The sequence below is a fragment of the Eurosta solidaginis genome, chromosome 3 (genome assembly GCF_040869045.1).
Source record: "Eurosta solidaginis isolate ZX-2024a chromosome 3, ASM4086904v1, whole genome shotgun sequence".
NCBI lineage: Eukaryota > Metazoa > Arthropoda > Insecta > Diptera > Tephritidae > Eurosta > Eurosta solidaginis.
The window spans coordinates 181,637,776-181,658,900 of record NC_090321.1 but is presented as its reverse complement, the minus strand read 5'-3'; the positions used below and the strand labels follow the sequence as shown (position 1 = coordinate 181,658,900).

Sequence of the window (21,125 nt, the reverse complement as noted above, 5' to 3'; positions counted from 1 at the left end):
CCTCCGTTTGCACCGTTTGCCAGCACTGAATATATAGGTTTGCGACATCCGCCCAATGCAGCTCCTGCCTTGGTTGGTGCCACTTTCCTAGATGTTCTGGTCTCCGCGACGGCAACCCCCCGACGGGTTTCATCGCGCCATGTTGCCAGGTCGCAAACCCAAATCACCCGGGTACCCCAATGCTTGCCCAAGGACGCCCAGTCCCAGGGTCACAACAGCAATTGCGTCCTGTCCTTCCACAACCCAGGGGTAGTCACCCGTCACTTACCCCCAGAGTGGCGGCGTCTCCCCTTATGCACTTCAGAATTCTGCAGTTAAACTGTAATGGACTAACTGGGAAGATTACGGAGATAGTCGATTTCATGAAGCGGTACAACATCCGCATTGCTGCGATTCAAGAGACTAAACTCACAGCAAGATCTGCATTGCAGACCTGCTCTGGGTATAATGTCCACAGGAAAGACCGCAAGAGCGGAAATGGAGGCGGCCTCGCGTTTATCATACACCACTCTGTGCAATATTATATATTTGATCCTGGCATCGACCGCAGGGACAATGTCTTAGAACGTCAAGGCCTATCTGTCCGGTCAGGCGATGCAAACCTAGAAATCATCAACATCTACATCCCTCCTGCCACCTGTTGCCCCAGTGGATGCCGCCCTAATATCAGAGCCTTACTCACTGGCAACAATCGCATTATCTTAGGCGATTTCAATGCCCATCATGATCTATGGCATTCAAACTTGCGGGCGGACAGTAGGAGTGTGATTTTGGCGATTCAAATAGAAGAAACGACGTTCTGCACAATAAACGGAGACGCCCCCACACGTATGGTAGGAAGCTGTCACAGTTCGCCAGATATCTCAATCGTGAGCGCAGAACTCGTAAACTGCGTCAACTGGCAGCCGATGGTAACATTGGCATCCGACCACCTGCCCATACTTATTTCGCGCGAGCGTACCGCCGACTTCATCGTCACCGAAAAACGGACTGTCATAAACTTCAAAATAGGAAAGTGGGAAGAATATAAATCGTTTACAGACAACCGCTTTGCTGCCCTCCCTATCCCGACTGATGCCCGCCAAGGGGAGCGTGCCTTCCGTAAGGTCATTGAATCCGTCTCGGCACGTTTCATTCCCGCCGGGAGAATTCCAGAAATCCGGCCCCACTTCCCGGCGGAGGCCGCAAACTTAGCGAGAGAACGTGACCTTATAAGACAGCTTGATCCAGGCGACCCCCAAATAAGGGATATAAACCAACGCATCAGATTGCTTGTGGACGAACACAAGCGGGCGAAATGGGAGGAGCACCTAAGAGGTTGTAACCTCTCTACCGGTGTGGGTAATCTTTGGTCCACCGTAAAGTCCCTATCGAATCCGACTAAGCAGAAAGACAAAGTTTCCATCGCCTTTGGCGACAAAGTGCTGTCGGATGCGAAAAAATGCGCGAGCGCTTTCTGCCGACAATATATAATGCATCCTACGGTCGACAAAGATAGACGGAGAGCCAATAGACACGCACATAAACATAAATTCAGCGCGTCGCCAATCACCATCACCGCTAAAGAGGTTGAGGACGACATTGGTCGCGCTAAACCATCCAAAGCAGTGGGCCCAGACGGCATAGCCATGCCGATGCTTAAAAGCCTAGGAAAAGAGGGTTTCAAATATTTAGCGCATGTCTTCAACCTGTCTCTTTCCACCTTTGTCATACCCGAGAAATGGAAAATGGCCAAGGTGGTCCCACTAATAAAGCCTGGGAAACCAGCTAACATAGGTGAGTCGTATCGTCCGATATCTCTCCTATCGCCAGTGGCAAAGACGCTTGAAGCCATTTTGCTCCCTTATTTCCAAGCAAATTTGCAGCTAGCCTCTCATCAGCATGGCTTCAGAAAACTCCATAGCACTACCACCGCGCTAAATGCCATTAGCACCCAGATAAATTGCGGTTTAAATCAATACCCCCACCATAGAACAGTACTCGTAGCGCTAGACCTATCAAAAGCTTTTGATACGGTCAACCATGGCTCGTTACTGCAAGACCTGGAAGGGTCTGCCCTTCCCCCATGCCTTTAAAAGGTGGACCGCAAATTATCTGGGTGGTCGGCAGGCATCGGTGCAATTTAGAAACGAAACATCAAAACCAAGAAGACTTAAACAAGGGGTGCCACAGGGTGGTGTCCTATCCCCACTTTGGTTAATTTCTACATATCTAAGCTACCGTCACCACCGGAAGGAGTCACAATCGTTTCCTACGCCGATGACTGCACAATAATGGTCACAGGCCAAGGCCCAAAGATCGATGCGCTATGCAATAAAATAAACGGCTACCTCCCTGTTCTCTCCAGTTTTTTAGCCTCGCGAAACCTGGCATTATCACCGACTAAATCTTCCGCGACCTTATTTACAACATGGACGTCCCAAATGTCGACCATTTTGAACATCCACGTCGATGGACCTACGCTACCGACTGTCCTACACCCCAAAATCTTGGGTGTGACGTTTGATCAGGATCTACATTTTGGTGAGCACGCAGCCGCAATAGTTATGAGAATTCAGAGCCGTAACAAAATCCTCAAATCCCTCGCTGGCAGTACCTGGGAAAAGATAAAGAAACGCTCATGACTACATACAAAGCAATTAGCCAGCCGATTACGTGCTACGCGTCACCCATATGGTCGCCAAGCCTAAAAATTACCCACTTATGTCCCCAGAACCCCATCTGCATAATGAGGCGAGAATACTCCCCATCAGGGAGAGAAATGAGATGCTGACCAAACAGTTCCTGTTGAATACCCAGAAACCTGAGCATCCCAACAGACATCTGATTGATGAACCAACACCGCCTAGGGGCTTAAGGAGTCATCTCCGTAAGCATTTTGAGGAAATACGGCACCTGAGAACCCAGCCGTATGAAGCGAAAAAACACAAGCAGGTCCTTGGTGAACTCCATAAACAGGCGTCGGACCTTTATGCCGGGAATTGCCTGGTGAATCCAGTACTTAAAGAAAAGTATCCAAAACTCGCGGAAGAGGAACGCATACTCCCCAGGGAAACGCGTGTCACTCTTGCTCAACTTCGTTCTGGATACTGTAACAGGTTAAACTCTTACCTATCCAGAATCAACCCCGACATACAAAATGTATGCCCCGCTTGCAATGTGGCCCCTTATGGTCCACCCCTGTTGAAACGGCAAGTTTCCTTGGACTCCCGTTAGAGGATATTGATGACAATTTGTGATCGGTCGCGGGTATTAGGTGGGGCGAAGCATTGCTACAACAACAACGTTTCATAAGCGTGTAAATTATCTAGACTCTGTCGTGCACCCGAACTAGGCTTCCACAACCTTAGAGAAATTAATTTGCGATACAACAACAAAAACGTCTAAAAAATATAAATTTCATGGAATGCATACAAATAAACAAAGCTTTGCATGCGTATCATATCGAAGTTTCACTGTAGACAAGCTATGAAAATTGCACTCGAATTATTTAGGAGCTCATACAACAGCCAGTGCACACCCGTCCTAATAGATGTATGTACATATGTATGTCTTATCAGCAATAAATAAATGTCTGACCCACACCACCGCAATTAAATTCACAATGGCATAGCTATTAGAATCAAACATTGAATAAAAGCCTGACAATGATTTCAACAAAAACTATAGCACAAAGTGTGTAAATATGGAAAATTTTTCCGTTCGTCCGTCTTTTTACAAAGCAAGTTTAGCTACAACTGTATATACACTTGTTTGAAGACACCGTCGCTCAATTTGTAGCTTCTGTTGAATTTTTTTGTCCTTGAAATTGTTTATTATAACTTGGTGGTAATTCTTTACTTTAGCTCACAACTGCTAAAACTCGTCCAAAAATATCGGGAGAGGTGTCAAAAGACGCGTCTTGATCCCAGGACCACGAATCCGAAATTAAAATTTTTATTTTTGTGAAAAGATATTTCCAAAAAACCGAAAAATGGCCCGGAGCGCTCCGAAACCGGAGTGGGATCGTCGAGCGTGTGTAATTTAGATCCCAAACCGGTGTTAGGGCCCACCCACGAACGCCGAAAGGCGTTCTGCGGCAAAAATACTATGGATCCCACCCGTTTTCGGACCGGCCAGGGGTCAACTATGGTTTTTTTTTTTTTTTTTTTTTGAAAAAGCTTTCAGGGAAGCAAAATATTTAAATTCCGTTACCGGGTTCGCGATCCTGGGTCCAAAATTATACTTTTAACACCCTTTTTATATTGCTGGGCGCGTATTAAGATGTCGATATCGGCCGCGCTTATAAAAACTCACCCTAGGTGGGTCCAACACCGGTTTGGAGACCAACACTTTATCTGCGCAAAACACTTTTCTCAAAAGCTTTTTGGCCGGTTCAGTAAGGCGTGGGATCAACCCTAAATGCGTACAAAATTCTTTTATACACAAAATTTCCTCTGTGTACAACAAAATTACAATAACCACACGCAAATTGCCTACTTCAACTGTAAATACCTCCGAACATAGTTTAAATTTTTCTTTTCCCCCTTCGGATTATTGTTGTCAAGTCAATTAGCGTCGTTGACACTTCTCCCAGGATTTTTGGTCTCGTATTAGCATTCGAACTCTGTTTTAAATTATTATCCGCAATTTTTGACTTCCGTTTTCGGGTTCGCGATCCTGGAACCAAACGCGTCTCTTGATATCCTTCTCGACATTTTTGGACGTGTAATAACAATGTCATGCTGTTTTATAGAATAACCAAGGTCTTGAATGTAATGATAATTGACTGATATTATATATGTACGGCGGCCGCCGTGAAGTCGTGGTAGCGTGATCCACATCGAAGATACTGGGTTCAAGCCCAGGGAAAAGTAACATTGAAAGCTTGGAAAAAGTTGTTTCGACTAGAAAAACTATATCTAAGTGGGGTCGCCCCTAGCCGCAAAACATGTGGGTCGTGTCCCGCCAAATTGTAGGAAAACGAGAAGCTCGGCCTAAAGGCTCTTCGGAGATTATTTATTTTTCTCTATATATAATTGTTATTAAGATCATTATTTTACTTAACTACTACTTGAAGAATAATAAATTTAGTAATTAGCTCACCTGCAAAACGAATTTTTATCAAATCCAATGGATGCAATATTAGCGTCGATGTTACTCCACCAGAAATTCCTGCTACTAAATGCTCATATTTTATATGTGAAACTAAATTAAATTTCCCTCCGAATTTATTTGGTTTAGAATTGATTGCTGCCATATTTGTGTTATCCCTCTTGCCTTCAGCTTCCGTTGGCACAATGGTTATAATTTTTTTTGCAACGTCAGAAATTGTGGGGATTCTTCGTGTGCCAAAATGGACGCGCTTGTATACAGTATTTGCGATCAATATATATATATATATATATATATATAAGTACGCCTGTGTTATACACACAATGTGCCCTTATAACTTTTTCCAGACGACCAACGATTTGCAGCTGTTAGGTGTTTTTTTTTATATTTTGCTTCGATATAGCGAATAATCCTTCTGTGCTCAATTTTTTACTCGTTCTGCATTCATGTGCTTTCCATTCACTCGGTCTAATTTATGTATATGTAAGATGATGAAAATTTATTAAGTCTTCTAAACAAATGTATATAGCTCTTTGGCATTAGTTTTTCTAATTCCTTCTGGCCTAAAACGTCCTCCAATAATATCTTATATATATGGATGTACCTGGTGTGTACTCTAATGTGTAATTGATCAAAGGAATTCCTTATTTTTTGTGCGTAACTGCTTGGCTAAAGTGCTCGATTCGGTTTGCTCTAAATTACACACACTGGTTTTGTCTTTTTTACTAACTAAAAAGCTTCTTTCGCCTTTCAGTGAAATATTTATTTTAGCTGTGTTATGACTGCTAAACATCTTCCTGTGATGTGATTAATTGTTGCAATTTATTTGATACTATAAAAATAAGTGGATAGAAAAATTGTCCTCCAAATCGTCTATTTTTCACACGACTGTAATTGATGTTCGGCTTTGTCTATACTTGAATGATGAAATTTCATCGACGAGAAAATGGTATACATTCGCTAAATACGTTGCACTTCGTTATATCCAAATGTTTTGTATTCTTCGTTATTCCATCACAAGTAGCATTTTGTACAATTTAAATACTTATTATGTAATTTCCGTATGCTCAGCTGGCCAAACTTCAGTCACTTTTCCTCTCTGTATCTATCGTTGTATGTATTTATATCTTTACACTCGTAACTTATTAACTTGGGTTTTACGATACAGGTTCTTTTTTTATATTTACTTTAGCTTTAAATATCTTTGCTAATTATTTCACTCATTTGTTAAATCACGAATATTCCAAAAATTTCCACACCAACAAATTTGTTTAACCTCTCCTCAGCAACTGTCAAAATGTGACTGACATATTAGATAAAATGTCGCCGTGGAGTAGAGATGGAACGATATTTCGCTATTGGTGATTGCATCGCCGTTATTGACAAATCGCTACCCTGCAAAAATCGTGAGACCAAAAACGCACACAGGCACACGAATTTTTGACAGGGGTGACGATTTGGAATGAAAAATTCTCCAAATGAAATAGCATGTTGACAAATTTAGCTTTCCTACAATGTATCGTGCTCTCTCGCACCTATTATTTTTATAGGCATAGCATAGCCTGAAGGTTTAATGTCGCCACATAAATCGTTGCCGAGATGGTTGGGCTGGCACTTTCATGGTGCTGTGTTACCGGAGCGTACCAGATCTGTATCCGGCTAAAGGACCATCACATCGATAACACTCCCCACAGCCTTCGGGGAGCAACCTTATCGCTACAAAAACAACAACAACATTGTGTCCAAATCCCGAAAAAAAACTATAAAATTTGTGTCAGTGAAATGATAATTATTGCTTTTGGTTGTTAGTTTTGAGGCATCGTCATCGAGTTCCTTCTGATCGTATATGCCGGTTCTTTTGCATTCTTTTACATGCATAAAGTGCCGTTGAAGCCTTCCTCACCCTCTCCTCCACGTTGAGCTTCCATGACAGCTTACTGTCTAGGATCATTCCTAGATATTTTGTGCAAGGTTTCTCCCGTAGGGTCGCCCCTCCTAGCTTAGGACTGGTCCGATTAGGGACTTTGTACCTCTTTGTAAACAAGACCATATGCAACGTCATCTGCGTAAACCGTAAGTTTTTCTGGTCCCTCGTAGAATCCCCTAAGCAGTTGGTTAATGACCAGCGTCCACAGCAGAGGTGATAGCACCCCTCCCTGCGGAGTGCCCCTGTCCTCTAATTTCCTGGCTGCGTACAATCCCCATTGCGATGTAATCTTACTGCAGTTTAACATGCAGTCGATCCATCTGGGTAAGGCCGGATGTACTTTAACGTAATTAAGACCATCAATAATCGCCCATTTAGAAAGCCCCGGCAATGCTTAAGAAGACTTCTAGAGCATATTCCTTATATTCCAGGGCTTTTTCTATGCTTATTACCACCCTATGCAATGCGGTGTCTACTGACTTGCCTTTGGTGTACGCCTGTTGTGTTGTGGAGAGCAGCTTTTCATCCACGTTGGACTTTATGTACACATCTATCAGCCTCTCAAAGGTTTTGAGCAGAAATGATGTTAAGCTATTGGGTCTATAATCTTTGGGATACACGTGACCGATCTTCCCCGCCTTTGGTAGGAAAGCTACACGAGCAGTTCTCCAAGAGTTCGGTACATGATTCAGTTTATGCACCCATCGAATATTATTTTAAGCCATCCCACGACCGCCCTACTTTAAACTTGTAGCATGGCCGGACATGTACCATCTGAGCCCGGCGATTTCACCACCACTACGAGATCCTCAGTAGTGTTATTAGGCAGCATATATGAATGCAGCTGTTTCCTTACCATTACTACAGCTCGCACCCGTCCTTCCGTTTGCGCATAGTAAACGCCAAATCCGCGCGCGCTAAGTCCAGAAACCTTTCCTCCCGATGGAAGCCACGGCTCCTGGATCAGCGCGTTAGGAGGAGGAGTTCGCTCAACGCCACTTTACTGTGTTGGAGGTTTATCTGTAGGACTCGCAGCACCAATGGGCTGCTTGTCCCCCTCCAGCACCTTCATCGTGACGTCGTCGTCCTCCCCTAGCCCTTTTGGTTTAGAGTGTTCGAAGCCCCCTTCAGCCTCTTGTACCTGTTGTGCCGGGTGTTCCTCTGTGCGACTCACAGCACCATCTGGCCGTTGGTCCCCTTCTAACACATCCGGGGTGACGTGGGCTACCTCCACCTGTCTTTTTTCCCTTAGGCTTTTGAGTTCCTTTTCGACTTCGCCCACGTCCAGCGTGTTAGGACTTTAACACCCGCGACTTCTTTTCCTGAGTCGCATATAAATTTTGCCTGTACCTAAGGGCATTTTTCCAAGCTGCGCGTACGATGTATCTTCCGCCTGCTTGTTTATTTGGAAGATGTATAACTGACCTTCCTCCGTAGGCCGAGATACAGTAAGTACCTTCCAATCCTGTGTCGGTATGTTCGGATTCTGATTCTGCAAAAGTCGCAGTGTATCCTCCGACTTCATCACGCATGGTATCCATACCTGAACTTTTGGTACCTTGGGGATTTGCGCTTTATCCACCATCTCAAAACGCGCGTTCGTGCCCTGCCTTTGGAGGTTTGGAACCACTTCCTCCAGCCACCGCAAGCTCGCGATGTTGTCGCACGCTATCATCTTCATACCATTATACCATCCCCCGAATCAAAGGTTGGAAGGAGCTTACTTGGTTATTCCCGCATCATCTTAAGCATAAAGCTAATAAGCTCCTTTTCTACAGATCTCCACCTTTCACTAGTCATCTGTTCGAAAGGCCTGCTACGATCAACCAGCGCCACAGTCAGTGACTGCTTTGCCACATCACTCATCTGCTCGGGAAAAGCCGGCGTCTTAGTTTTATTTCTCTTTGGCACCTCCGAGAAAGCCGGAGTCTTAGCTTCCTTTAGCACCTCCGAGAAAGTCGGGGTCTTAGCGTCATCTCCCTTTGGCTTATCTCCTACTTCCATAGTTGAAACTTCCCTCTGACTCGCAGCCTTCGAGGTAGTTGCTACCTTGCTATTGGGGCCCATCTGTCTTACAGCTTTGGGCCTACTTGTCTTGTCTATGGGACTGCCCTGCGTCGCGGCTCTGGGACTGGGCCCTTTCTGCCTCTTGAAAGCAGGCTTGTCGCCTTTTCATTCTGCCATTCGACGCTTCTTCCTCCTCATACCGGTTGCAGAACCGCCTTCGACCTACTTCTACCGCCTCATGAGCCCATGCCAAGCGCTCGATCTCCTCTTCTGTTGGGTCCACCACTGCTCCCAAGCGTTGTACAATTCTTAGTACTGCACGGTACTTCGAGAGGGCTCTTTGCTCCGTACCCTTCTCCACTCTTCTACTCCTTTTTCATTTGTGTGCTTCTCCAACACGGAGTTCATTGAATCATCACTACTCTCGCTCTCCGAATCCGACGCATCGCTTAATGCGTATTTGTCGTCCTTGGCTTGCGGCTCAGTCCTCTTCTTATCATCGTCCTTATGAAAATTAGGTAATGAGTCGTTCATCTTGGTCGTACGACCACCAGCCCGACAAGGCGGGCTCAGCGGTCCAGTATTATATACGGGGAAAGAACCGTCAGCCACAGCAGCGCCCCTTACTGTGGTAAGGCCATCAATACTTCCCGAGGTGGTCCGGTATCGGGAAGGCTCCGTTCGAATACAGCCGAATTTATCCCCTGGCCACAAATCGTCCAATAGGCACGGTCCGCATAACACCCTGGATTAGGGGGTTGGCAGGTCTTGGTCACCGACATCCCGCCGCCCTCCTATGAGGCGAAACGGCGTAGATGCCAGTCCTAAACAGCTCCTCCTCATAGTCGGGCGCTATGGAGATCGGCTAAGCCCTCACACCAACGACGATTTTCGTTACAATTGCTAGTGCATGCTCTCCAAGATGTAGATCCTGATCGAAAGTCACACCCAAAATTTTAGGGTGTAAGACAGTCGGTAGGTTAATGCCATATGGTCGACGTTTGGCGCGGTCATGTTTTAGGTCACCGATGATTTGGTTGGTGAAAATATCAGGTTTCGCGAGGCGACAATAAGTTATAGCAAAAAAAGCGTTGAGGATTTTTAATATCTTACCAGGTACCTTCGTACATATTTCTAAAAATGAAGAATAAAACCTATTCAAACTCAATTTTCACCAGGACAAAGCCGCTGCGACTTCGCTATACTTTAGCATACAATACGTTACCCCATTTTAGCACAACTATCATTTTTTGATTTTATTAAATTTTATAAAATGTTTCTTCCTCTACAGTTCTATTTCGGTATTGGATGGTAAATATGGCTTTCGCATTTTCTTCATCAATAACTGTGAAAAGGTGGAAGAAATCTATGCGTGTAAATCTCACATATTATCTTGGTCGAGCGTTTCTTCAAAAGCTCTCTAGTGGTGATGGTGACAGCAGAGGAACCCAACTGTTTACAAACGTTACACTTCAAAAAGAATCAAAATATCTGCCACTGCGTCTACGGCTCAAATACCCACAGTATATGAATGAATCGATTGCACCTAATTGTCTGCCTAACGGATAGTATACATATTCATCAAATCGAAAATATTGCACCAAACGAACTGGGTCTGAATACTGAAACAGTACACATTCAAAATCGATGAGGAGGCTGTGATGATGGTATAGGGTGAGTTGTTGAATAACACGAAAACCACTTTAACGCATCTATATATTTGCATTACAGCTAAAGCTTTACAAACAGCAAAAATTGTTGGCGCCAAGCAATTGTAAAAGGCAGTGAAGAATTCATTACACTGTACGGATGGTGTAAAGTTAGAAACTGCTGTTGTAACAGCTGCCACCGACACAACGGTCATCTCTACTTCGCCGAGTAGCGGCTCGTCCGACTATCTATCGAAGACAGTATAGTCATATCTTTTGCCAACACAGGTTAGCGATGTGCTTGCACAGGATAAGATTTCAATTGGAAAACAAAAATCAATTAAGAGAGTTTATTTATTATTAAAATATTTACTTTTCTTTATATCAACAGTATTAATTTAAGTTGCAATATTATGTACATATATAATAAGGGATGTGATACGATTGCTGTCGGAATTAGATTTGAAACCAATCAATACTCCTGCTAAGGGTTGTAGATTTAGTGCTTGAATATTATATTTAGAACAATAATAAGTCTGACTTAATTACAAGTCGTACATTTTTAAGTTCATCAATTACGACAGCAATCGGATTCCACGACACCTTTGAATATTCTTGATCTGAAAAAAGAGTAAACCTAATCTGAATTTCTACTAAGCTTTAAGTTGTAGATTATTCAAATAATTGGAGTTTTTTCTAAAGCTTAAAATTATTTTCTGCTCGCTTAGAAAAGATTTCAATTGGAAAACAAAAACCAATTAAGAGAGTTTATGTTATTATTAAAGTACTTACTTTTCTTTATATCAATTGTATTAATTTAAGTCGCAATATCACGTACATATATAATAAGGGATGTGATACGAATAGCTGTCGGAATTAGATTTGAAACCAATCGCCGAGTAGCGGCTCGTCCAACTATCTATCGAAGACAGTATAGTCATATCTTTTGCCAACACAGGTTAGCGATGTGCTTGCACAGGATAAGATTTCAATTGGAAAACAAAAATCAATTAAGAGAGGTTATTTATTATTAAAATATTTACTTTTATTTATATCAACAGTATTAATTTAAGTTGCAATATTATGTACATATATAATAAGGGATGTGATACGATTGCTGTCGGAATTAGATTTGAAACCAATCAATACTCCTGCTATGGGTTGCAGAATTATTGCTTGAATGATTAGATTTAGAACAATAATAAGTCTGACTCAATTACTAGTCGTACATTTTTAAGTTCATCAATTACGACAGCAATCGGATTCCACGACACCTTTGAATATTCTTGATCTGAAAAAAAAGAGTAAATCTAATCTGAATTTCTAATTAGCTTTAAGTTGTAGATTTAAATTGATTCAAATAATTGGAGTTTTTTCTAAAGCTTAAGATTATTTTTTTGCTCGCTTAGAAGAGATTTCAATTGGGAAAACAAAAACCAATTAAGCGAGTTTATTTATTATTAAAGTTCTTTTGTTTTATATGAACTGAATTAATATAAGTTCCAATTTCATGTACATATATAATAATATTGAAAATAATAAATATTGAAAATTCAATTTTTTTGGTTCATATTTTATTCATATGGCTGCTCCAGGTAAAGTAAATCTGCAGGTAAAATTCACGTTATATGGCGGTTATATAAATGGTAAAACCGCAGTAAAATTGATTGTCAAATGACTCGAAAATGTAGAGTGAAATGACGGAAAAATGACCGCCATTTGACGAGCATTGTGACGTGTGTGAGCAGCACAGTACTATGCTCACATCCTATAGGTGGGAGCGGAATGCACGATCACATTAATAGGAACGAAACGGAAAATTTGGTCACAAAATCTAATCCGCCCATGCAAAAATGACTATGAATATAACCGCTGCAGAAAGTCGCAATGACCGTAAAATAACTAGTAAAATGACGTGGAGCGTTTTTGCAGGGTGGTGCTTTATCGGTAACCGTATCGGTAACCTTATAACAGCTGATTCGACCAACCTTATGAGAATCAATGCAATCGATTATTGGTGCCGCTAAGGTCGTAACCGTATCGTAGCCAACCAATAGGGTTTTCGTTTAAGCTGTAGTCATAGATCCCTTAGTCGTATCGCTGTAGTCGTATCCCTAACGTAATCAGCTGTTTATCGTTACGATGGTAAACCAAAAACCAATTGGTTGGCTACGATACGGTTACGACCTTAGCGGCACCAATAATCGATTGCATTGATTCTCATAATGTTGGTCGAATCAGCTGTTATAAGGTTACCGATACGGTTACCGATAAAGCACCAAGTCTGCAGCTTTACCGTCGTAACGATAAACAGCTGATTACGTTAGGGATACGACTACAGCGATACTACAAACGGCACCAATGACTACAGCTTAAAAAAGTTTATTGGCTACAAAATGGAATAATTTTCTCGAAAATTGGAAAAAAATATACTTTTACAAAAGTTTGCCAGCTATTATCGAAAAATGGGGATAGTTGTCTTAAGAACTGCACAACGAAAAAAATTCCTCGTCAACAGATAGTGGTAAATAAGGGCGAAAAAAGTGTGCAAGAAAAAAACAGACCGGCCAACACTAGTGAAAAAATAAGCCATGAGTTTCCGGAGAATTGTGATGTTGGCGGAAGCAAAATTTTGAGGCGGGCCGAAAAAGAAAAAGAGAAAAACGGATCGTATAACATCCGTGAACACAACTTCACCAGTAAGGCGCCAACTGCCTTATCAGCACTATTGCTGCCTCAACTGCACATCCTCACGTATATTTAGCTGATCGCCAAACACCCTAGCCGGCTGTGCAAGTATTCAAGCGGCATTGGGGAAGAACCAAAAGACTGCAACGAGGAATTGCAGGCCGGTGCCTTAGCCCAATTGCTAGAGGAACAATCAGGTGGTAATAAACTATACAAAACGTCAAGTGATGCAGTAAGTCGGCGTTTCACAGTCACTCCTAGCGAGGAAAGTTATAGTGATTCCGACTCGGACGGCACTGCGCTAAATGGTGACGAGAACCATTGCAATCCGAAGATAAACCCCTTTCTCTACGTGTACGAAGTACCATACCACCTCCGGAAAAACGTCCGACACCAATTCCGCCTCCAGGGCCAGCAGCACGCTGAAGCGTAATACAACGAACGGCAGAATTAGCACCCAGTCATCCAGATAGTAAAGGTCTACACGGAATTTCATTGCCACCAGGTTAGCTTGATCACCTCGGACCAGAGTGAAACAACCACCAACGCCGGCCACCGCAACCTGAACCACATACTGGGTGAGTCCGTTCCTTTATATTTTGCCTTCGCGCGAGTGAACTTATAATTAGCTCTACAAGTTTTTTTAACAAAACAAAAGAAGGTTCGCCACCGGCACCAGGTCGATGAGGAATAACCAAAGCATACGCACCACCCTATATGAAATGGTCATATAGCTAAAGCAGCCAAAACTATGTACAAAATTTTGATAATTCACTTGTAAATGTTTTGATTTTGTATCCGACATATTTTACCGCGTTAAAAAGTTAGTTAAATTGTTTTGAACAGTGGATTAGATTTTAATGTGTAAAGGCTTGTATAATGTAGGATGTAGTACATACACCTGCGAGCAATAAAATTGCAGCAAAAATGATACGCAATTTTTATCATTTCCAAAGCAAAATTCTCATTGTTGTATGGAACAAAATTATATATATAATCTGGAACTCGTCTTAAATTAGACTACATCGCTCTCCAAAACGGTTTCGAAATTGGTTGACAGTCGTTGTTGTTTAAATCAGTAAATCCGGTTTTACAATTGAGGGAAATGGAAATAGAAGATTAATTGCTGCAACTTGCAAACCAATTTGCTACTTTTTTTACTCGCAGATGTACCTATCATAACTATATACTACTATGCTTTTGTACTAGTATAAGCCAATTTAAAAAAGACCATTGGAATTATCTGCCAGAAAATAGACTGTCATGTCAAGGCGATAAACTTCGCTAAATCGTAATATATTTTCAATGTATAAATCCAACCAAATTATATAGTAATGCGATCAGCTTTTAAACGTATTCTATTATGGTTTATTTGTATGCACGTACGTGCAACCCTTTGCAAGCACCAATTATGCCAGTGTTGAAAAATTTTCCCTGCAACTTCTTTTTTTTTCTTCTGGACAATCATAAAGTATTTTATAATTAACAACAACACATACCTAAATGTTATACACGTATTTATTAACTTTTACTGCCTACAATTGAAATAACATAGCATTCAGTAAGACTCATTTAAGATAGAATACATATACACGCATAGGCATTCAATGCCATTTGGAAAATTTGATCATAAATTTTGTAAGTTACAGAAAAACTAAATCGCAATATTGTTTCGGTTTCACTTGTGAATTAGTGACTTATTTGTTATACTAATGCAACCATCCCTACTTAGCACTAGATCAAAACTTATCCAATATTGTATTAAGCATTTGTCAAGTATATCATTTGATTTCATGACATCTTATATGTACAATAATTTTCTAGTTTTTAGTACACATGCATATATGCATACATTTAAATTGTATAAATACCCTAACTGCTCGCGCAATCATTCTTGAATTTAATACGAAAATGAATATTACCTTGATTCAAGCACGTTTCACCCAAACGAATAAAGAAATATATATATATATATATATATGTATTTTTTTGGTATGGTTAATCACTCCTACCAGTGAATATCCAATTCTTTTTTCTGCATATATTTTGATTCCTTCACTTCTAACATACCTACCTACAGACATGCATGTACCGTAGTTCATGAACTAGATTTTTTTTGTTGGGTACTTTGTTGGCAGAGATAAGCTGGAGTCATTGGTGCCATTTGTCGCATCGCTGTAGTCGTATCCCTAACGTAATCAGCTGGTTATCGTTACGACGGTAAACCAAAACCCAATTGGTTGGCTACGATACGGTTACGACCTTGGCGGCACCAATAATCGATTGCATTGATTCTCATAAGGTTGGTCGAATCAGCTGTTAAAAGGTTACCGATACGGTTACCGATAAAGCACCAATGTCCCCAGCTATAAGGAAATCAATTCATATGTAAAGAAATGCACGGATGTGCAGATTCAAAAATCTTACTAATCCCTACCTACCCAATAAGTTAAATAGGCTGCACTATGTACATAAACACATCAATAGTAAGTTAACTTAACCAAAACTTGCTATTAGACAGATAACAGAATTTATGTACGCAAAACAGAATAGCATTTAAAGAGGGTATTTAGAAACAAAGATACCAAACACATTATTGTATTGCCTTATGAGCTGGAAGCTTGCGAAGATTAATACACATAGACATACTTAATTATATTTCAGTTTTTTTATGATGAATTATAAATAAAGTTGTAATTATAATGGGAATGCTGGCATTCGAATTGACTTAGAAGGCATGTAGACATACAGGTAAGGGGCCACCGGAATTTTAGGTGCAACGGTGGCCATGGTTTTTGAGGGTGGGATAATGCACCGGGCGTCGCAACACCACCCGCGGCGCCCCTATGTATATTCGGCCTTTTTGTTTTCCTTTAATTTTTCAGCGTTTTTTATTTTATTTTGATTTTCAGCGATTAGTAACCGGTCATGTCCGGTTCGGTATTTTTTTTTGCGGTTATTTCTTTTTGAATGTCTAACGGTCTGTCCGTGCATCCGGTTCGACCGGATGTCCTTTTAGTTTGAATTTATGAGCGTTTTGAGTCGGTCTCTGCGCTTCTGTCGGTTTTTTTTTTTTAATTTGACAGCTGAGTTTTTTGATAGGCATGATAGGAACTTTTTCTGTTTATGGCGCAGGAACAGTAAGGTTGGCAAGGACCCGCCCCAGCCAACAATGACTAGCTACTGTGCACCAACACATCATGTCGACCGCCTTCCTTATTGCTTCCACGGTAAATGCGATTCCATAACAGTGTCTTTCGTTCTTGAGTGAAAGTGGTGAGAAAGAAAGGCTTTTGATTTATGGGGTACGACCGCCAAACGATTGCAGGGAATGTCTGAAAAGAAAAGTTGACTTAAGTGAGTGCGGAAGCAAGTTTTAATTGTATATACTTTTTTGCGAAAAAAAAAAAGTTCGCGATTTTTTTTCCATAAAACCGTGATAACGGGTAATTTAGCGGAATCCCAAGGAGGAACCGGGATCTCATACCCTGCTTGACAACAGCCCCAGATTGCTGTGCAAAAATTTAAGCTGTCCACCATCACCAGCCACAAACGCAAAAATAAAGCGGGGTAGTATTTAAATCAAAGGAACTTGCCACACCAGCCACCAATACAGTCCGAAATACACAAAAGCGGGGTAGTATTTCATATAGAGGAAGGGGAGGCATACAGACGGTGCCAGGCTAGACGTCAAGGGAGTAAAGGGGCATCTGAGCGCTCCTGTCCTGGCACCGCCATCATTAAATTGGAGCTGCAGAGACAACCACTAATTGGAGGAGTACAGCAGTCAAGGAGAGAGCCCAAAAGGGGAACATAATTATCCGTGCGCCGCTGCCGGAATTTACATTTGTTTTTTTTACATTTTTTGAATTTTTCTAGTTAATTTTAAGCACCATTTCATTTCGTTGAATTTGTTTAATTTGAATTGTTAAGTTTAGTTTTATTAGGGTTAATTTAAATCAATTCTAGTTTTTCGCCGATTTCCTTGTGAGCCTCTTTTTTTATGAAGTAATTTTTTTGTAACCTCTATAATTGTTAACATTTCTGCTATTGCGTTTCGTTTCCTTACTTCTGCCTACCTTTTTTTTCCAGTTTCTCAATATTACCCTTGTTATTTACCTATTAGTTCCTTAACCTTCGTTTTTCTATTCCTCCAGATTTAATCTCTATGCCGTATCCTGCTTCTTCTATTAAATTCCTAAGCCTTAAGCCGACAGTTTCTCCATTACCTCTCCACCTTTTGCATTTCCCTTTTTTTTTTAGCATTTAAAGATCGCCAATTTTGTTTCACCTGTCTAACATTTGTTTGTATTTGTTCGACTTTGGCTGCTTTTTTGAACGTTTTGCGTTTTTTTTATTCCCCATTAGCGCATTTTTTTTATATTATTTTTCACTTTTTTGTTGCTTTACGTTTTCTTTTGCGCTATCCCTTTTTTTTTACGTAAAGCTATTCGCATTTTTTTAAATTGGCCCTCAATTCCATTTTTGGCATATTGGTTAAATTTCGGATACATTTTTAGAATTTTTATAACACTATTAGATTTTATATTTTATTTTATAATTTTTTCCATTTTTTTATTCTATTGATTTTTACTTCGCTCTAACCACGCGTAAAATCTTTGATTCGGGCCGCAGCCGCATGCCCGAATAACTTTGTAAAATTTCTTAAGGCTCCATTACCGATACTTAGCATAGACTTGACTTGGCTTGCGAACTGTCACTTACAGTTCTGTTAAATAAACATTGCATGTTACTGATTACTCAAAACTTAACTTGACTTAGAAGTCTGTTGAATTTTGATTTTCTATGTAAGTTCTAAGTGACGTTTACATTTTGAGATGCCATTTGTTTGTTTCCATTTCATTTTGGCATTTTGTCATACAAATTGACATTTATTTAAAAATAAATTTCAACGCTGATTATGATGCCAGATTTTATGCGCCAAGTGGAGTATAATCGTGGCTAAGTTGCCAAGTTTACGCCAAGTCAAGTCAAGTCTATGCTAAGTATCAGTAATGGGGGCTTTACTGTCACCTCCGATTGTAGGCTGGAACACTTTCCAGCATAGGTTTGTAGGTAGATGTATATGTACGTACGTTCTTTGCAGCCACGCTTTCTCTTCGACGCAGGCGCCTCCGTCGCGGGATTGATCGGTAAGTGCTAGAGTTATAAGTTATTAACTACCTACGTAAATAGTTTAAATACAAACATACGTACATATCAAATTGTAAACAAACCTGCTGGAAGCCAGCAGAGGCCATAGCGGAACGATACAAGGTGGCAGCATGGTGACATACCTACAAACATAAATAAACATTTCATGTACTTTGTTTTTGTAAATTCGATGGACAAATGTCAAAATCAAATAAAAAAGCTTAAAATCAGCTGTCCCATGCTTGCACCTTGTATCGTTGCGCCATGGCAGAGGCTAAGGAATTATTGGGATACAGTGGCGGTCCGATAACGACAGCATTATTAGCATTTATTAATTGTTACGGTCTGCTGCTGCGGTCTACGGCCATGATCCCCTTGGGAGCGTGTTCACGCGAACACACCTAGCGATGTGGTGAAAGTGGCGATAAAAAGAAAAATATCGAAAAGAAGGGAACAGACAGACCGGCCATCACTAGAAGACGGGAGAAAAAGAAAAAAAAAACCACCACGAGTCTCCGAGAAAGGAAAAAGTTCCTTTTCCTTTTTGCTGGCGGTCTGAAGCGGTAGGGAACACAACCCTCGTGACCAAAAAGTGGCCAAGTGAAAATTACAGGATACTTAAGTGCATCCACATATAGTTGGTGGAACTGACGAGCGCGTTCTCAAATACAGATAGTTCACCATCAAAATTTGGGCGGTTTATAGCAATCGTAAAACACTCCTCTACATATGTTCATCGTATTTTCGGAATTCCTCAAAGCCGTGCTTATATACATAGCCAAATTTTGAAAGGCTAAGGAGCTACATACGGGAAGTTTACATTTTAACGTTTTAACCCGAAAATTGTCTCCGAAATGAGTGAATTCAATTAAAAACGAAGTAAGCTAGCCGGTGGCCACGTTGAAACCGTTTTAACCTACTCTCGGGACGTGCTAAATTCCCGAACATCGTGAATACTAATAAATAGTAATTGGAAGGCATCGGCGTTGCCTTCTCCGCGTATGCGAGGAGCGCGGGAATGTTGGAATATTCCCAACGATTGCCACGTAATATACACGGTTCCTCAACTTAGCAATAGTGGTGTTGGCTTAGCGGTGTCATTTCCATCCACACCAACTGCAATAGCACCAACCATATCCAGTGACCCCGGCACCGTCATATGCCAAGACGCCAGACGTACCACTCCTAGAGTGACATATCAACAAACACAGCGCCATTCACCACAGCAACATATTAATGATACACAACAATTGCAACAATTACAATTGCAACAACAAACGCAAAACCATCATCTAAACGAGCTGAGCAAATATTGGGTGGTGTCCAATGGTCAAGCATTGCCCTATAACATTCTACCTAATGGCACGATAATCACACCTCATCAACGCCAGCCAGCAACATCTGAGCAACATACGCACACTCAGCAGCAGCAGGTTCAGCAGCAGCAACAGCAACAACAACAGTACCAACACCAACTACAACAACAACGTTTGAAACTGGGTGAGTCCGTTCCAACTCGGTGAAATTGTATTATGTATCTATGTGAAGTGATAAAATTCGTCACTTACAGATTATCGTTTCAAATTTTTGTAATTCATTCCAAGCACGCTTAATGAACCTAAAGACCCCTTTCTGTAACTCGATTCGAACGTACGGTATATGCATTCGGACACTTTGGTGCTCTTAACTCTGTTGACCCGTCGGATAAGTGCAATGTAAAACCCGTTCTGCAATCTTGCGAATAAGAACCATTGTTCTGTAAAGCTTGTGAAAGGTCAATACAGTCAAGAAATAGAAAACCAAAATTATGAAAGTGTGAGTTCTGCAGATAATTTTATTCCAGTCGAGTTACAGAATAGTGTCACTAGTATATATATAATACCTTACATATTTGAATGTGTCACTCGGAACCATAAATTTTTTTTTTATACTTACCTGCGAAAGCCATGTAAATGGGTAATGCATTACACATTAGCGACATAGGCCTTTCTGCGAGAGTTATAACCTAGATGCAACAGGGGTTGGGGAGCGATGTCCTTTTGAACCCGGAACAATAAACTCGTTTCAGACGTTTTTTTTTTTTTTGTATTTTCAAATAACGTCGCGAATGAACCCTTGCACAAAAAAAAAGGAAGAAGAGGAAGAATTCCCCAAATTAAATGAAATACATAAAAATGAATTTAATGTAATTGCACTAGTAATTAAAAACCAAAAGATATTTAGTACATTCAAAATATTTTCTACACTATATACGAAACCACTAGGCTGTAAGACATATAAGGAGTTGAATCCGAATAATTGTATGCGATGTAAATGTAATTCGGAATAAACGTAAACTCTAGCATCACATGTGAAACTTAGAAATTCTCGATAGAATCCTAAAAATTTAATGCATAAGTTATTAATTAGTATGAACTGTCAATAAATCTAAATTGTAAATGGGAATGCTGAGGTCTCCTTTCTTTTAGAGGGCACCTAAGGTATACAGGTAAGGGGCCACCGAAAGGGGAGCAGCCACCTGCGTTGCGGTGGGATGGTTGCACGGATCAAGTTGTCCAGAATGATCATCGATGACAGTTGCTGAGGGCGCCATAACAGATGGCGCC

The 21,125-nt window shown here is 41.0% G+C and overlaps 1 protein-coding gene across 2 annotated transcripts in view; it reads right to left on the bottom strand.

Annotated features, from left to right (window-relative positions):
* The window catches only part of LOC137244724 (solute carrier family 25 member 32), a 54,211-nt gene extending 47,816 nt beyond the window's left edge, over positions 1-6,395 (bottom strand). The window contains exons 1-2 of one of the 2 annotated variants that reach the window (XM_067774156.1): positions 5,699-6,395; positions 5,086-5,562 (exon numbers count right to left, since the gene is read on the bottom strand). In XM_067774156.1, the coding sequence (XP_067630257.1) occupies positions 5,086-5,239 (154 nt within the window). In that variant the 5' untranslated portion in view covers positions 5,240-5,562; positions 5,699-6,395. Of the gene's footprint in view, positions 1-5,085 lie in introns of both variants that reach the window. The other variant, XM_067774155.1, reaches the window with a different exon arrangement.
* Positions 6,396-21,125: the final 14,730 nt, after the last annotated feature.